The 17,579-nt window shown below is 35.6% G+C and overlaps 1 protein-coding gene, 1 non-coding gene and 1 pseudogene across 3 annotated transcripts; 2 read left to right on the forward strand and 1 right to left on the reverse strand.

Annotated features, from left to right (window-relative positions):
- The first annotated feature begins 222 nt into the window (after window positions 1-222).
- On the forward strand, window positions 223-6,052 carry LOC122581219. Of its 2 annotated transcripts, XR_006320984.1 has the most exons (5): window positions 223-608; window positions 788-2,252; window positions 2,672-5,188; window positions 5,283-5,371; window positions 5,694-6,052. XR_006320984.1 is itself a non-coding variant. In XM_043753391.1 (4 exons), exons 2-3 carry the CDS (start codon window positions 838-840, stop codon window positions 5,172-5,174), a joined length of 3,918 nt encoding a protein of 1,305 aa, XP_043609326.1. In that variant the 5' UTR covers window positions 223-608; window positions 788-837; the 3' UTR covers window positions 5,175-5,188; window positions 5,283-5,564. The 2 variants fall into 2 exon arrangements, 1 of the variants encoding a protein (XP_043609326.1); XM_043753391.1 differs by lacking the exon at window positions 5,694-6,052 and having other exon boundaries at window positions 5,283-5,564.
- An 825-nt stretch (window positions 6,053-6,877) lies between these two features.
- On the forward strand, window positions 6,878-6,997 carry LOC122584057. The gene has a single exon (XR_006321409.1). It is a non-coding gene; the product is annotated as a U5 spliceosomal RNA (small nuclear RNA).
- Window positions 6,998-7,491: 494 nt separating this feature from the next.
- On the reverse strand, window positions 7,492-14,484 carry LOC122581918 (annotated as a pseudogene).
- Between the last annotated feature and the right edge of the window lie 3,095 nt (window positions 14,485-17,579).

The following is a 17,579-nucleotide window of genomic DNA, read 5'->3' on the forward strand; positions in this document are numbered from 1 at the left end:
TTCGAACCAAAATACGACAGTAAATCATATCCAATTATAAATTCATGTCACATACATTCACAAACCCTTGTCACAAGTCACAATTAAGAATTCAAAGAATCCCTAAAAATAGGGGACATATATATATTCAAAAAAATTAATAGAAAAACATAAACACCAATTTTGACAATGCTAAATTACGTTAAACAAAATTCTCAAAACACTAAAAAAAAAACAATAACTCGAGTGAGTCACACTCACTCACTCACTCTCTCCCTCTCCAACCCCAAAACACAAACCACCAAAATTCACCATCTTCCTTCTTTCCATCTATCTTTCTTTCTTTTCTTTTCTGCAATATTACTTACACGCTTCTATCTTTATATCTTTATAACCCTAAAATAAAAACTGCCCCTTTTTTTTTTTAATTCCTTTTCAATTAATATCCAACAGCCCATATCTCTCCACGTTTCAATCACTCATCGTCATCAACACAATTTGATTTCCTTATTATAAGATCCCTTTTCTAGGGTTTTCCTCACACACTCAAAATTCATGAAAAATTAAACAAATTGATTGGATTTTACTCATCTTTTGAGCTTCAGATTTGTGGGTTTAGCTTAATTAAGGTAAATAATGTATCTAATTTCATTCCTCTAATTTTTTATTATATATTTTTCAAGAATTTGTATTTTTTTTTTTCCATATTTTTTGAATTTTTTTTTTATGTTGGTGTATTTGTTTTTATGATTTTAGTATATAATTTGTTATTTGGAATGATGGGTGTTTGTAAATTTTGTTGATTTAGGGTTTGTGTGATGAATTGAGGAAATCTTGATAAAAATCTTGGATTTTTGGATGGCGATTGAAAAGAATAGTTTTAAAGCTGTGTTAAGTAGTAGATTAGATTCCGAGTTTTCGTATCGAACTAAGGAAGAAAGTATGTCTAGTGAGGATGTCGTTGAGTTTGGTAAAAGAGAGTTAGATGAGGAAGATGATGATTTTGATGATTGTGATTCGGGTGCGGGTTCGGATGATTTCGATTTGCTTGAGTTGGGTGAGACGGGCGAGGAGTTTTGTCAAATCGGGGATCAAACGTGTAGCATTCCTTTTGAGTTGTATGATCTTTCAGGGTTAGACGATATTTTGTCGATGGATGTTTGGAACGACATTTTGACAGAAGATGAACGGTTAGGTCTGACGAAGTATCTTCCTGATATGGACCAGGAACATTTTATGAGAACGATGAAGGAGCTTTTCACGGGGAGTAATTTTCATTTTGGGGTTCCGGTAAATAAGCTTTTCGAGATGTTGAAAGGAGGTTTATGTGAACCACGAGTTTCACTTTACCGACAAGGGCTTGGGTTTTTTCAGAAACAACGACATTATCATGTAATAAGAAAGCATCAGAACACCATGGTTAATAACCTAGTTCAGATACGGGATGCTTGGTCAAAGTGTCGTGGTTATAGTATTGAGGAAAAGCTTCGTGTTTTGAATATCATGAAAAGTCAAAAGAGCTTGATGTATGAAAAAATGGAAGAATTGGAAACTGATTCTTCAGAAGAATCCGCAGATGGTGTGTGGAGCAATAAGAAAATAAAAGATCATCAACAGAAGCTGGGTCAGGGCCAGGGTCAGCTTCAGGGACAGGGCCGGGCTCATTATCCCGGATATCATACTGGTCAAACATTAGCTTTTGAACCTGTGAATTTTGGGAAGCCAAATTCGAAAGGAACCCTAAAGGTTGCAGGCTCAAAAATGTCTATAACCAAAGAACAAGGCCCATATTCTTCTATTGAAATAAAATCCGGGCCTTCAGGCTCATCACCGTTTAATCATAAACAGACGAGAGATTATGAAGAAAAATCAATGTATGATGCTACTGTTCATCGAGATTTTAATATGATAGATAAAATGGGGAAGAAGTATAAAGGGTTTAGAGGTGAAGAATATCCTGAATCATTCATTGGTTTGCCTGTGCCGTTGCAGACTGATATACATACTTTTGGTAGGAATCGGACTGTAAATCAGTTGTCAGACATTAAAGTGTTGACTGCAAAACCATCCAACTCAAGATATCAGTATGATTATGGCAAGAAGGTCAAACGCCCAGAGAATATTCAGAAAATTGGTGTAGGTGATGCATTCAAGTACAGGAATCCAGGAGGCATAAATCTTTCACAGATAGATAACCAACAAGATATGTATCCCGCTGGTGAACCAATTTGGCACAATCAATTACAAGGAGAACCCATAGATGTTCCGTACAGGTATGTTGAATATTCAATAGTTATACATAAAAGATAGTTTTGGAGTGTTTGGATTTGTCTTCTGATTATAGAAGGATTGAATATTAGTTCAGTTCAAGTTGCATCGAAACTGATACGATGGTGGAACATTATTTAATCACCCTTTCTTTTACCTCATATGAGAGACTTGTACGATATATATCTCATAATGTATCTTTCTTCACAAGAATTTGTTGTTAGTCATTTACTTTCTTAAATAGTCAAAAATTTTCTTGCAAATCAAACGATTTACCATCTGATTTCTACAACTTAAGAAAGCAAGTGGATAACCAAACATTACCTCCTACAACCTATTTTTTATCTGCCTCCAATCAAAGTTGCATAATCCCTTTTAAAACGTTGATTTGTAATTCAACGACTTTATTTTATATGGAGTGTAGGCCGGGGATGAAGAAAGGCAGGCATGTTTCTACACAAAACGGAGGACGAGTGGTGATCGCTGCAGAAGGAATGAAAATGTTAGCAAAAGGTGAGGAAACAGAGTCGGATTCATCTGAGCAATATGCTGAAGATGATGATGATAATCCTTTAATGAGAAGCAAGTGGGCTTACCCTAGTGGTGTATCTGGGAAATCTGCCCCAAATAATAAAAAATCCAAAGTTGGTGGTAAGAAGAATTACAAGACCAATAAAGAGTTTGACGGGTCAGCTCAAAGTTCAAGAATAAATGGTGATTTTCGTGACAAACAGAAGGGTAAAACACATGGTAGCATTTTAGTGAATGATTTTAATGGTGATGGTCATATTGAAGGTATGTTTCAAGCACCCTTGAGAAATACATATCCCAGTGGGAAGAAGCAGAAAGGGGAATTCGTGCATGACTATTTTGCCCTTCCACCAACACACATAAACAGTTATGTTCCTGATGAACCTGGAAAGTTTTCTAAAAAAAGTCAAATGAGGGAAGCATATGGTCAAGGTCGTCATGAAATGGTGGATGTAAGATTGTTAGGGTGCAATTTGGGATCCAAGAAGCGTAAAGTAAAAGATGAATTAATATACTTGGATGATTACGATTACCAAGGTCATGGTCAAGGTCAATATGATGATGGCGGGTATGTGAAAAGTGCTGGGAAAAGGAAATGGGCAGAGGAGATTCCTTTTGAAAGTGTAATTTCTGAGGCACCTGTTATGGACACAACAGAGGAAGATGCAGAGTTGGAAATCAAAACACATAAAAAACCATTCATTTTAATAACACCCACTGTTCACACAGGTTTTTCTTTCTCGATTATACACCTACTGTCGGCTGTAAGAATGGCAATGGTCACTCTGCTTCCGGAAGATACCGGAAATGATGATAATAAACAAGAAGTTGCTAATGGAGATCAAGGTGTAACTACTTCTGATGCTATTGCAAACCCAAAAGTCCCTTCTTTGACAGTTAAGGATGTAGTCAACCGTGTGAGGTCAAACCCTGGAGACCCGTGTATTCTTGAAACACAAGAACCACTTCAAGATCTGGTGAGAGGGGTTCTGAAGATATTTTCTTCAAAAACCGCTCCTTTGGGAGCAAAGGCATGGAAGGCACTTGTGTTATATAATAAGTCAAGTAAAAGCTATTCGTGGGTTGGGCCTGTTTCTCAGATTTCATCAGATCACGAGATTGTTGAGGAGGTAACATCTCCAGAATCTTGGGGTCTTCCTCACAAAACGCTTGTGAAATTGGTGGACTCGTTTGCTAATTGGCTTAAAAGTGGTCAAGAAACGCTGCAGCAAATCGGGAGTCTTCCTCCTCCTCCTTTAGCTTTAATGCAACAAAATTTGGACGAAAAAGAGCGATTTCGAGACTTGCGAGCGCAGAAAAGTCTCAACACGATAAGCCCAAGCTCTGATGAGGTTCGAGATTATTTCCGAAAAGAAGAAGTTCTTAGATATCTAATACCTGACCGGGCTTTTGCATATACAGCAGTTGATGGTAAAAAGTCAACTGTTGCTCCATCAAGAAAGGGTGCAGGAAAACCGACTTCCAAAGCACGTGACCATTTTATGCTGAAAAAGGATCGACCGCCCCATGTGACCATTCTTTGCCTGGTTCGAGACGCGGCTGCACGGCTACCTGGGAATATTGGGACACGGGCAGATGTTTGTACGTTAATTCGGGACTCCCAATATATAGTAGAAGACGTGTCTGATGCTCAAGTTAATCAAGTGGTTAGTGGTGCATTGGACCGTTTGCATTATGAACGGGATCCATGTGTTCAGTTTGACGGGGAAAGGAAGTTATGGGTGTATTTGCATAGGGACAGAGAAGAAGAAGATTTTGAGGATGATGGAACTTCGTCCACTAAAAAATGGAAACGACAAAAAAAAGAACCAGTTGAGCCATCTGATCCCGGTGTGGTTACTTTGGCTTGTCAAGGAACCGGTGAGCAAAGTGGGTTTGATTTGAGTTCTGACCAGAACAATGAACTACCTGGCATCAATGATGCTCGTGGGTTGGATTTGCGTTCTGACCTGAATGCTGAACCTTCTGGCATCAATGATGCTTGTGGGTTGGATTTGCGTTCTGATCTGAATGCTGAACCTTCTGGCATCAATGATGCTCGTGGGTTAGATCTGAGTTCTAAACTGAACGTTGGACCGTCTGGTATAAGTGAAGCTTGTGGGTTGAATTTAAGTTCTGTCAGGAGTGTTGAACCGTCTGGCCTTAGTGAAACTCGTGGGTTGGATTTGAGTTCTGACCTGAATATTGAACCGCCGGGCATCAACGAAGCTAATGGCGTAGATTTGAGTTCTGACCTGAATGTTGAACCTTCTGGCATCAATGAAGCTCATGGGTTGGATAACGTGTTATCATGTCAAAAGAATTCTACTGATCAAGACAATGATGATGGCCATGAGGCAGATGTTGTTGAGCTCCTGAACACGAGTGTATCTTGATTAATTTTCCTAAGGTAATGTCTCGATTACTACTTACGTTGCACTCTCAGATAGTAGTCTTTTCTTTTTTTGAGAAATATAACAGTCAATAACTATTCGTGTCCCAAGGTATGAAATCAACTCGAGACATGATTTGTGAGCCGTGTGATAATAAAATGCACAGAAACGGATGGATTTTTGACATAGAAGAGTACAAGGTTCGCATGCTTGAAGTCTTAACTTTCAATATGTAGCTTGGTATATATAGGTCCCATTAAAAGCACATTTTTTTTTTCTCCCTTTGTTGTTGATATGGCGTTATCCATGTTAAGGGTTGGATAAAATGTTGAACTAATGTTTTTGCCTTTTGGCATATCAGCAGTATTTATGAGATGTATACATTTTATAGCATGCTATTACAGGTTATAAATATCTGGAAATCCATTTTAGCATAACCAATATCCTTTTATTAAAATCATGACACTAAATGCTTTACGTCAAGTTGATTCTTCCCTTTATGATATTATTCTTGTTTCTTAGGATGTGGCTTTCTGAAAAGGAAAAAACAGCAACTAAATCTGCTGACATGGCACTATCACATCTTATGGTTTTAACAAATGAGCTCGAACTCAACTTATTAAAAGCTCGATTCAAGACGAGCTTATACAGTTCGAGCCTTATTTAAATCTTGTTCAAATAAGCGAGCGCGAGCTTTAGACACCAACCTCGATTAGGCTTACAAGCTTTTTGTTTACATGTATATATATAAAATGTAATATATTATTACATAGTTACGTATTATATATGTACCGAAATGTAACATAGTATATCAGAGAGGATAAATGTATCATTGATTTTGATTATATTACCATATTGTACAATTTTCACAATAGATTGTACAAGCGAGTGTTGCATCAGTATGTTGGGTTTATTAAAATGTATGTATTTTTATGATTAAACTATAAGTAAAAAATATGTTTATATGAAAAATATATATTAACAAAAATTCATCTATTAAACGAGTCGAATTCATATTAAGCTTGGATTTTTATGACTATTTTATTATAAGCCTCAGGACGAGTTGAGAAAAAAAGTTCGGTCTACCTCTTTTTATTTGTAACCCATTCTATATCTTATGATAATGTGGGTCACAAAGATCTTTAATCTCAAAGATTCATGATCTTTACGAAGTATTAATTTTGGGGAGAAAGCCCATGGGATCTCTACCAATATCATTTTGCAGTTATAGTTAAAACCGCAACCACAATTGACAGATTTTTTGTTAAATCTTAGGGTCATGTTACATCTAATTTAACTAAAGTGATTATATATATCAAAAGCAACACACAATTCGCCTTAAATTCACTAAGCTCACCAGTTAACAAACTGTAATAGGAATAAATATACTCAAAACAATACTGCCTATGCAACTTCTTCTCGAAGGACATGGATAACGAAATCCAAAAATACATGTACTCGTGAAGTTTTCCTTCTAGCTTCTTGAGATAATTCACTCAGCGTTGTAAAGTAAAAATATTTTATGATGGAAGGTGACACGGATTAAATCAGTTGGATTAAATATATGTATGCAATGTAGATGTAAGTTATATTTAATTAAGAAATGAAAGTTGGGGTTTGAGCTTATCCCACATCGGCTGGTGACGAAAAGAAGAAGGGTGGTAGTGGTTATAAAATGAAAAGAGATGGGAACATGGATCCTCACGCAGCCATGTAGTGAGCACAAAGCGAACTATTCTTTCGCCTTTTACTAAAGAATACCGTGTGCTCGCTGCTTTCAAGTGGCATACGCCTATTTTTGGAGAGTCTTTTCTTTTTGGAGAGACTCCAACCATTTTGTCAGTCTAAGCTTTTTAAATGAGACTTTTTAAATGAGACGCTGTATCTAAATATTGTTCTCTGCTTAATTGCTGTCCAAAAAAAAAATATGTTCTGCTTGATTTTTAAAACGGAGATTGCCATAGTCACTCAAGCTGCAACCATCCTAGCTTAAACATTCCAGTTCATCGTAGTTTCGTTTAGAGTAAAAAACTTATGGTATACCGGAAGGAATAGGAAATAAATTTTATTCATTTTCATTTACTTTTAGTTCCAAAATCATTCCCTTTTACAAGAATATAAAATTAATTTCCCCTGGAATGAAATACGAACAAGGCCCTCTAAATTAACGAAAATGATAGTTTTTAATGGAGTCACATTTCATTATTCCACAGGATGTTACCTATAGTATCGTCGCCAAAATAGAGTTTAACAACCAAGTGCTGGGGTATATGCTGGTATTGGTTCTATAAAAAAGAGAGAATATAGCATTACTCTTATATAAAACCTCAACAAACACCAAGTTTACCTAGTAACGGGATAATGTGGCTTGTTACATATACAAGAAATATGATATAGCAACATTCGTACACCAACACAATTATGAACTCTAATAATATGAGATCACCAAGAATGAAAAAATTACCCCAGATTCAAAACCTAACTTTGAATCTGGTAACCAAAGATGACCCTGTACAAGTTTCTAGTTATTTTTTAGTTAATAGCAGTGAGGGGCAGTCGAGAATCTCTGGGCGACTGTGCAGCAGTCTCGAGGTGCTTCATTTCTCCATTTGGTAGCTTTGAGGAAGATTTTGAATCCCAGAAATGCTTTAGTAGCTCCTCAAAAGATGGAGTTTGTAGTTCTTCAATCGATGTAATCGTTGGTAAATTAAATGGCCTCTTTTTCGGTGTTGAACATGATGGCTCATCAACCTGAAATTATTTGTAACAAAATTTAACTACTCGAAGAAATCCTCAGTTTTCACTTATGACTGGACTCATGGACAAGTATAGTTGAAAGTCATCAATCAAAAGTCAGACTTTTGATACACACAAACTCCTAAATTAAAATTTATTTGAAACTTAAGGTTATTACTGAGACTATATTTTTGTAATCTTAATAACAGCTCTAATTAATTATATAAATGGGTACAATGTGTTTGTGGAATCACCCAAACTCTTATTGACCCGTTACCTGGCCCATGTCTTGTTCTCAGGGCATAAAATTTAATGGGCAAATGGATACAATATTTAAAATATACATGGGTTGAGTGAGTGAGAAAACTAACCGTGTAGTCATTTAATAGAGTTTTTCCAGCATTTTCAGTAATCTCTATGATCTTATGATAGTGTCCACCCTTTAGTTCTCTCAGTTCTCCACAACAAGGAACGATTATGGAATCAAGGTTTTCGCGTGCATCATGGTCCAGTTGTAACGAATCTGCAATTCATTTGTTTCATATAGGGTAAATTATATGACACCAAAATATTCAAACTTTAATTATTGATTTGTAAACTAGATACTCACGGTCAATTGAGGAAAGGAGGTTATTGCTTGCAACATTTGTATCATCAAGTGCAGACGACACAGCAGCTGAATATCGTGTGCGCAAACTTTGATTGGCTTCCAATCCCTCCCTATAAAAAAGGTGAGAAGGTTAATAAGACGCAGCAGTTACAAATTATCTTTTAATTAAACTGTACTATTTCTTTTACCTGACTATTTCTTCCACAGATGCAACATTGCTTTTCTCTAAGCTGAGCAAGGATTCCTGAGCGTTATTCCATTGCTGTGACCCGATTTTCGCCTTTTGTAAACTGTAACATATTTACATATTTAACTAAAATAAGCAAAATTGACAGTTAAAGAGAAATCATGGATATTTGTATGAAATGCACATACCAATTCTGAAGGACACCGTCCATGTCTTTCTTTCCACATTCAACTGCTGCAATATCTTCAAGATAGTGGTTTTCAGCCTTTTTAGCATAGCTTGTCCACTCATTCCTTATGCAAGAGCTTGAATCTTTCATTGTTGACATTTCTTGATCAAATCTGTTGGCTTTACTAGCTGCACTCTCACGTAGACCATCCACCGCGGTTTTAACCTATATAGTATCATTATAATTTATTAATTAGTCTTTCAGAATAAAAATTTAAACAAATAAAATTTGAGACAGTGTTTGAATGTGCTTCTAACAATTAAATTATCTATATGTTATTATGTTTAGAGTGTTTATAAACGGTGATTATGTATGAAATTAATAAGAAAAAAGGACCAAAAAATGACATTTATGCGAAGAAAATGAGAGATAGTGTACGAAATGCGAGTAAAGTCAGGCGCAATAGGTCATTCTACTTTTAGAATCTATATCGTTGATCCAAACTTGAAAAACTATGCGAATATAATTAAATAGTCAGCTTCGAAACACAAATCCAAACACCGCCACAAAAAATAGAACATCAACAATCTGCATGTTGGCCCTACCAATTCTTTTTTCCTAGCATTTGAAACTGCAAGTAACTCCGCCACTTTCTCTAGAAGTTGTTTTTCTTCATTTGCAGTGCATTCCTAAAAACAGATTAAGTGAGACGAGTGATACATGTTTTAATAGTAGAAAGAATTAATGAGTAATAGACAGATTCTAATACCTCAAACTTTCTTTCAAGTTCCAATAGTTTTCGGTCATTGACTGTCTGACCCTCTTCAACAATTTTGGTCAATTTTGTTGCATGCACGTCTAGTTTATCAAAGAAGCTCATTGTAGTGGTAGATATTGATCGTGATGTTTCAACTGCTCTAGAATGCGCCTGCAGATTACATGGTAAAGGGGATATTTTAATCCATGTATAAACAAAAGAATGATTTGAACTTGTTTTTTCCAATGAAAGTTGTGAATATCCATCATGCTGGTTTGAAATCTAACCTCTCGTTGTATTCCATGTATAAAAAAATAAAATAATGATTGAACTTTTTTTCTACAATGAAAGTTGTCAAAATACATCATGGCAGTTTGAAATCTAACCTCTCGTTGTTGTTGTGCAAATGCCGTTAGTTTCTTTTCCTGGCTGTAGAGAATATTTTCAAGATCACCAAGCAATTTCTCAGCTTCTGATGCAATACCCTTGAAAAGCTGGACAGTAATAAAGCTAGATTAGATTATATACTTACAAAAATGATTAATAATATAAATCAGAATTGAAATATAGATACCTCTCCAAGAGCTGAAGAATTCATCGAGACTTGAGAATTTAAATCTCCGAATGTTGATTGTGAATTCCCATGAAGTTCATCCGCAATATCATCCAAAGCTTTAACACCAGAACCATACATTGTTTTTAACTTCTCCAGGGCAGCACGAAGTTCTTCAGTTGCCTACACTCCCCACGTAGTAGATTTATTATTCATTTGTTCATGCCTTGGAATCCACTTACTAGATTCTACATAGAGGTGGCAATTTTCCACCCCTTTACTTACAAATGGGTCAATGCAGTTACATTATCTCTAAAATGTGTACAGGCCAAACAGGTGGAAAGTCGCCCAAAGAGTAATTTAAATGCATAAAACTTCATAAATCATATTACTAAAAAGTTAAATCACGTGCAAAAGGTGTTTCAGATCAAGCCATCCCGCCCTGTTACCTGACCCACACACTTTTCTACCTCATTATTTACCTGGGTCTTGGTAGATACAAAGGATTGCATATCTTCCTCCATGCCTTTCAGTTGTTGCTCTTGTTGAGTTACAGAGGCTGCTATAGTCTTATGCAAAGTGTCAAGCTGTTTGGTTAATTGAGATTGGAATTGCTGGACAAGAATTCTGTTTTCATCTTCAAGTTTGTCCTTGCGCTCTGGAGCAGTGAACATAATAAGGAAATCAATATCAATTCTGGCCCCTTGCACCAAAGGATATTCATACAAATTATATCTCAAGGTTTTTACCAATCTTGGTGAATAGACTAGTTACGTCTGATGCTGCATTCTCAAGTTCCCCACGAAGGTCAAATGCCCGCTCAAGAAGTGCTTTTTCTGTAAATTTATTAAAATGACCATTGTCATAAACAAGTTCGACCACTTTTCCCAAATAAAAACTTGCGAGAGGTGGGAAAATGGGCAGGTCGGATAACTTACCAGATTTGAGAAGGTTGGAGATAAGATATTCTTTTTCTTTAATTGTTACATTTGCTTGTCTATGCTTTTCTTCAAGAGTGAACAATGAATGCTCAGTTTCTTGCAGCTTTATCTGAAGGCAAAAATAGAAAGTGTGATTCTCTAATTTCAGAGAACTAAAGCTGCAAGCTGATCATGGATCTTGGATTATGAAAAACATCATACCTCGGTCTTCCCAAGCTTATCAGTTAAGTTTGCGGTTATAAGCTGCTGAGAGTTATATAGTTCCTGAAGCTCCATCATTTGCTGTTTATCGAGATAGAAAATCAGGTGCTAACAAAAATCAGAAAATAATGACAATTGTATGTTTTTGATTGTACCTTTCCCCGGGATTCGTTATCAAGTTCCATTCGCTCTATTTTTTCAGCCATTGCCTGGTTTAAATAATAAAGATAAAATAAACCTACTAAAATGATGCAAGTTCATGGAAAATAATGTGCAATTTCATGAGAAGTACCTTCTTCTCCTCTTCTTCCTGAAGATATCTTTCTTTTGGTACGTAGATCCCGTTTTTCTCTCTAGCAGCATAGACCTCTGGTTAAGCATAACAGTGTGTTAATTATGGGCTATCTTATTAGAACTTGGATGAACGAGTAATTAAGTAGTTTCAAAACCTTGTTTAAGTCTTTCAATTTCTGAATACAAGTCCTTCATCATTGCAGATTTCATCAACTTTTGATTAATCTGAAACACCAAAAAGAAAATGTCAAGTCACCGTCATCTGCTAAAATAGGAGAAGTTTTTCAATACTCAAACAAACTAAACTTATCTCCACGAACCTCAGGCTTGTTCTTGATATTTTTCGCACGGTGAGCATAATCTAATGTACTGAGTGTCTCTTCCAAAGAATGGATAGAGGGGGAGATTGTAGCAATAATACATGTCTTAGTTTTCCCTCCCAGTGAATCTCTCAACAATCTTGTTAATTTACTATCCCTATCATCAGAAACAAACTCGAAATTGTTGACATTTTCCATCTATAGGTTTGTACAAATATGTAATATCTGATATATCTAATAAGAATATCCACTGTAAATAGAATAATACCTATATGGTATATGTCCTGAACGCTCGACTAATGTATTTATGACTCGGCCAAGTGTAAGCAAGCTTTTGTTTATCTCACCAGCTTCCCTTGCTCTGCCCTGCAACAATTGAACTTTATGAGGACTTCAGAGAAAAAGTTATTGTTCATCTTTATAATATGTAAAACATCCGATAGTGAATACACCCATACACTATAAGTGGAAAAAAACAAGAGATTTAAAATGATCAAAATAGTTCAAGCTTGCTGACATGTGCTACTTCATACCTCTTTTGCACCAGACCTCGATATATTCTCAGAACCAGCAAGATCAACTAGGTTGAGCTTTCCACATCTAATTATCTCTTCGCCCTCTGGAGTACGCTCCTTAATGTGGATTGTGATAGAGAATATCGAGTGAGAACGACTACTTTGTTTATTCATAAGGGTTTCTGCTGTACGCCTTTTAGCAGAGCCTTTCTCCAATATTCTGTATATTTCATCAGCAGTGGAAACTAACTCCTCTTCCAAGCCTCTAACAAGTACACCTCCCTTTCCATCCTCCATAAGTGCTATCGGCTTCTTGGATTTATCTTCCGGAAATTTTGAAGCTTCTTCAGGAGCCAAAAGATCTGTTATTTCCTCATTGTACAGCTCTAGAAACGTAACTTTCATACTATACTCTGCACTTTGAGCTTCTAATATATCAAATATCTGTCTAACAGCCCTGGGAATTACACCTGCATCACTCGGGAATTCCCCATTCTGAACACAATAACAGTTATCATTATCACAATGCATTGAAAGGCCAAAACGTAAAGGGTAAAGGGTCCGTTACATTATGATCCAAAATTATACCTTTTTCCTCCCTCCTCCTTCCATGGTGTACGTTTTTCCAGTTCCTGTCTGCCCGTAAGCAAATATAGTGCAGTTATATCCCTCGAGAACTTCAAAACTATCGGAGATACAGCTGAGTGATACAAATCCCTTTGTTGGGATTTTGGACCAAATACCTATATACTTTACCATATTAGCACAAAGAAGAACTCAACAGTTTCAAACAGATAAATTTAATCCAAGTTATCTTTCAAACATCTGCAGTACATGAATACACCCAAAAATTTCGTAAAGATTGTTTTCTTCAAACAATAAAGAAGACGGCTTTGTGATAAAGATTAACCATTTGTAGCTAAGAACAAAACACAAACGAAATAAAACAAAGAAAACAACCTTATCAAACACAAAAGACCTGTCAATCTGCTTATTAGCAATAGTCTGAACAGCACAAACTTCCCTTTTGTTTTCGGCACATGTAATAACCATCGGTGTATGCAGTTTCTCCTCGTCTCCATTCATCGGTCTAGACATTTTCACAAAACAAAAAAAAATCATAATCAAATGTTCAAATAGTACTCATTTATTATCATTAATAGCTATGGAAAAAAAAAAAAAGTAAAAGAGTAACACACCTGCATCTAACAACCACCTGAATGTTAACACCTTTTTCTTTATTATTATTATTATTATTAGTACTATCATATTTACCATTCAGATTTCCATCTGTATGCCTTAGATCTCTTACTGCCTTGTCCGTAGACCTCGGCGTGTGTGACGGTGAACTCGGTATCGTATTTCCTCCTTTCCTTTCCATTTCTGTACTTTTTCAAATCACAATCAACTAATTTCAAATCTGAAAAAAAAAAAAATCATTAATCTTTTTATATATATTGTATATATATTTATCTTAAAAATGTTCATCATATATATACAGATTGCATCTTCAAATCACAGGCAAGTAACTTAAATCATAACAAATTACAAGCCTTAAATGTTCATATACATCAATGTTCATCATATATATATATATACAGATTAAATCTTCAAATAAACTTAAATCAATAAAAAGTTACATATATATCAAATTGTATATGTGTGTGTGTGTATATATATACCACACACACAAATCAAACAAAATAACAATGACCCAGATCAAGATTCATAATACATTGACTTGGAACATTAAAAAGATACAAAATTTATAGATACCAAGTTTGACTCATTGAGCTGAGTCAATTAGTACTACTAAAAAACAGTAATAAATATTGTAGTATGTAACAGAAAATGCAGGTGAAACGGAAAAACAAAAATAAATCTGAAAATTAATAATAAAACAGTAAATTAACAAATTGAGCTGAAAAATAAATAATATAATATATGAAATATGAAAGAAAAGAAAACCTGAATGGAATTTGTTGGTGTTGAAAATTGTTGTGAAGTGAATTTAGATTTAGTGTACAAATATAAAAAGAAGTTTTTATTATATATTTATATTATTTTGGGTGGTTAAAATATAAAATAATAAAATAAAATAAAGTAGAGAGAGAGGGAGAGAGAAGTAGAGAGGATCAGGGAATTGAAAAAGAGAATTATGGCCGTTATAGAGAGGGGCTGTTTGAAATTTTAAGAAGTTTTGTTGTGATCCCGTTATTCAAAATACATACGTTAGAGGTTACCTAATACGGAGTACTTTTTTAAATTAACTAGTGTTATACCCGGCCGTTAGCCGAGGATAACAACCAGACATACAATTGAATCCAAGTCTTTAATTTTAGTATGTCAACCACATCGTTAAACATTACAATGTAGTTCTTAGGACAAAAAACCTTTGTTGCGAAATAAAAAATTGCAAACTGTCTTGAAAGGTATAAATAAGAAGTTAAAAACTTTGACGGTGAAAATAAAAAGACTAACATTGCATCACTGTGAATTTTTAAACATAAAACTTTAAAGGTAAAAAGAAAGTTTTAAAAGATTTAGTGGTTAAAGTACGAAACACTAAAACGTTATCACCCTAAAAATAATGATACAAGTCAAAAATGGAAACCTAAAGAAGGCAATTAATGATATAAGTCAAAAATAAAAGATAAAACCTTAAAGAAGGCAAATATTAAAATATATATAATAGGGTGAAGATTCTGGAAGAAGGTGTCTTAAGGAGAGAAGGGAGAAAATGTCCTATTAGCTAATCAGAACGCGACATATGGCAAAATTTTAAAAAAAGCATGGTGACAATTTTGTAAATAAATGAAAGTTTTGTGAAGCTTGGTCAGCTTGGGATCTCAGTGGGTTGGGTCAGCTTGAGTTGGATCAGTTTTGTTTGGTTCAGTTTGATCAGTCAGCTTGGGTCTGGGTCAGCTTGGGGTCATGTCAGGTTTAGGCCAGCTTGGGTCAGCTTGGGGTTGGTCAGTTGGGGTCTGGGTCATCTTGGTCATGGTTGGGTCAGCTTGGGCCCTGGGTCGGGTTAGTTTGGGGTCTGGTCAGGTTGGGTCAGCTTGACACAATTTACACATAATCTACACAAATGTAGATTATGGGTTTTGGGTCAGCTTGGGGTCAGGTCAGGTTAGGTCAGGTCAGCTTGGGGTTGGGTCAGTTTGGGGTCTGGGTCAGGATTGGGTCAGCTTGACACACAATCTACACAAATGTAGATTAGGGTTTTGGGTCAGCTTGGGGTCAGGTCAGGTTAGGTCAGGTCAGCTTGGGTTGGGTCAGTTTGGGGTCTGGGTCAGGGTTGGGTCAGCTTGACACACAATCTACATAAATGTAGATTATGGGTTTTGGGTCAGCTTGGGTTCTGGGTTAGGTCAGCTTGGGTTCTAGGTTGGATCAGCTTGGGTTAGGTTGGGTTAGCTTGGGGTCTGGTCAGGTTGGGTCAGCTTGGGGTTGGGTTAGCTTGACACAATTTACACATAATCTACATTTGTGTAGATTATGAGTTTTGGGTCAGCTTAGGTTCTGGGTTGGGTCAGCTTGGGGTCTGGTCAGGTTGGCTCAGCTTGGGGTTGGGTTAGCTTGATACAATTTACACATAATCTACACAAATGTAGATTATAGGTTTTGGGTCAGCTTGGGTCACGTTGGGTCAGCTTCGGGTCTATGTCAGGTTGAATCAGCTTAGGTTCTGGGTTAGGTTGGGGTTGGGTTAGGTTAGCTTGGGGTTGGGGTGGGTTAGCTTGGGGTTGACCAAGCTGACCAACCAAGCTGACCCAGAACCTGGGCTGACCAAGCTGACCCAGAACCCAAGCTGACCCGGAACCCAGGCTGACCAAAAGTTTGATTTATTTACAAAAATGCCACCGTGCAATTTTTTAAAAAAACGACGTTTCACACTGATTGGTTAATATAACCTTCTCTCCTTAACACACCTTGTTATTTGATCTCTCTCCTATATATATATATAGAAGCCTAAAGAAGCAAATATGATATAAGTCAAAAAAAAAAATAGAAACCAAAAGAAGGCAAGTTGATATCTACAAACCACATGAACTAAAAAAAACAAGCAGCCTCCAGCAGCCAGCTAAGCTGCTTCACTGTTCACGCGAATTCTCTTTATATAGGATATAATAATTTATTTTTACAATATTTCTAAAAGACAAATTAATTTATTATTTTATATAGCACCCATATTTTACTAAATTAACAGTCATAGCAACTGCACACTCAGCAACATCATCATAATCGTCCAATCCATAAGACTCAGTGTCGCTTGATGATGAGAATGACAAAAATTCTAAAATTTTCAGGTAGTATGCGTGTTCGTATGTGTGTATATAAATGTACGTGTGTGAATGTGTAAAATATATGTCGGATATATAAGAATAAACGTTAAAAAAAGAGAAAATCAAAAGTAGCGTTGGGGGTGGTCTAATAGCAGTGGGTGCCAAGTTCAAGGAGTGAGCGGGCGTCCAATTATGAACGGGAGAGCAAATATTTTGGAGCGTAACTCCCTTGGGGCGGTGTACACTTTTTGGGCGTACTTTTGAGGCGTAAGTCTCACTCCAATTCGCCTTACAATGTCTTGTTTTTTAAAAAGTATTTCCATAAAAAGAAAGACAAATAATTATTATAATTAAGTAAAGATATTTGTCTGATGTAAACAATGAAATTGATACATAAATAACATAACCATAACAACAATAATATAATAATAAATGGATAGATGAATTAAAAAAAAAAATCATTAGATTACTAGTATTCGGTAATAACATGTTATTTTTCTTTTTTCCCTTGTGTCTTAGTCACTATTTACAAAATTTTAGCCAAAGTTATATATTTTATCTTTATAACAATATGACTTTCGTCAATGGATTATGCAACACTTCGCATAAGCGCATGACTTGAGTCAACATTATTACAAGAATAGAATCCATCTTTTTATACTAAAACACAGTTGCTCTAATAACTTATCAACCAATCATATTTATCAATTTTTTAAATTTTAATTTTGACTTTTATTGACTTTTATTATTATATATAATAAAAAAAACACATAAATGTCGACCATGATGCTATTAAAATTAAAAAACCTTAAGATAAATATCACATTATTAGAAAA

The sequence above is a fragment of the Erigeron canadensis genome, chromosome 9 (assembly GCF_010389155.1).
Source record: "Erigeron canadensis isolate Cc75 chromosome 9, C_canadensis_v1, whole genome shotgun sequence".
Taxonomy (NCBI): Eukaryota; Viridiplantae; Streptophyta; class Magnoliopsida; order Asterales; family Asteraceae; genus Erigeron; species Erigeron canadensis.

Excerpts from the sequence above, each read along its gene's own strand:
- LOC122581219 (XM_043753391.1), top strand. The coding sequence starts at position 838 with ATGGCGATTGAAAAGAATAGTTTTAAAGCTGTGTTAAGTAGTAGATTA. Across the intron at positions 2,253-2,671 it reads CCCATAGATGTTCCGTACAG|GCCGGGGATGAAGAAAGGCA; the intron begins GTATGTTGAATA and ends TATGGAGTGTAG.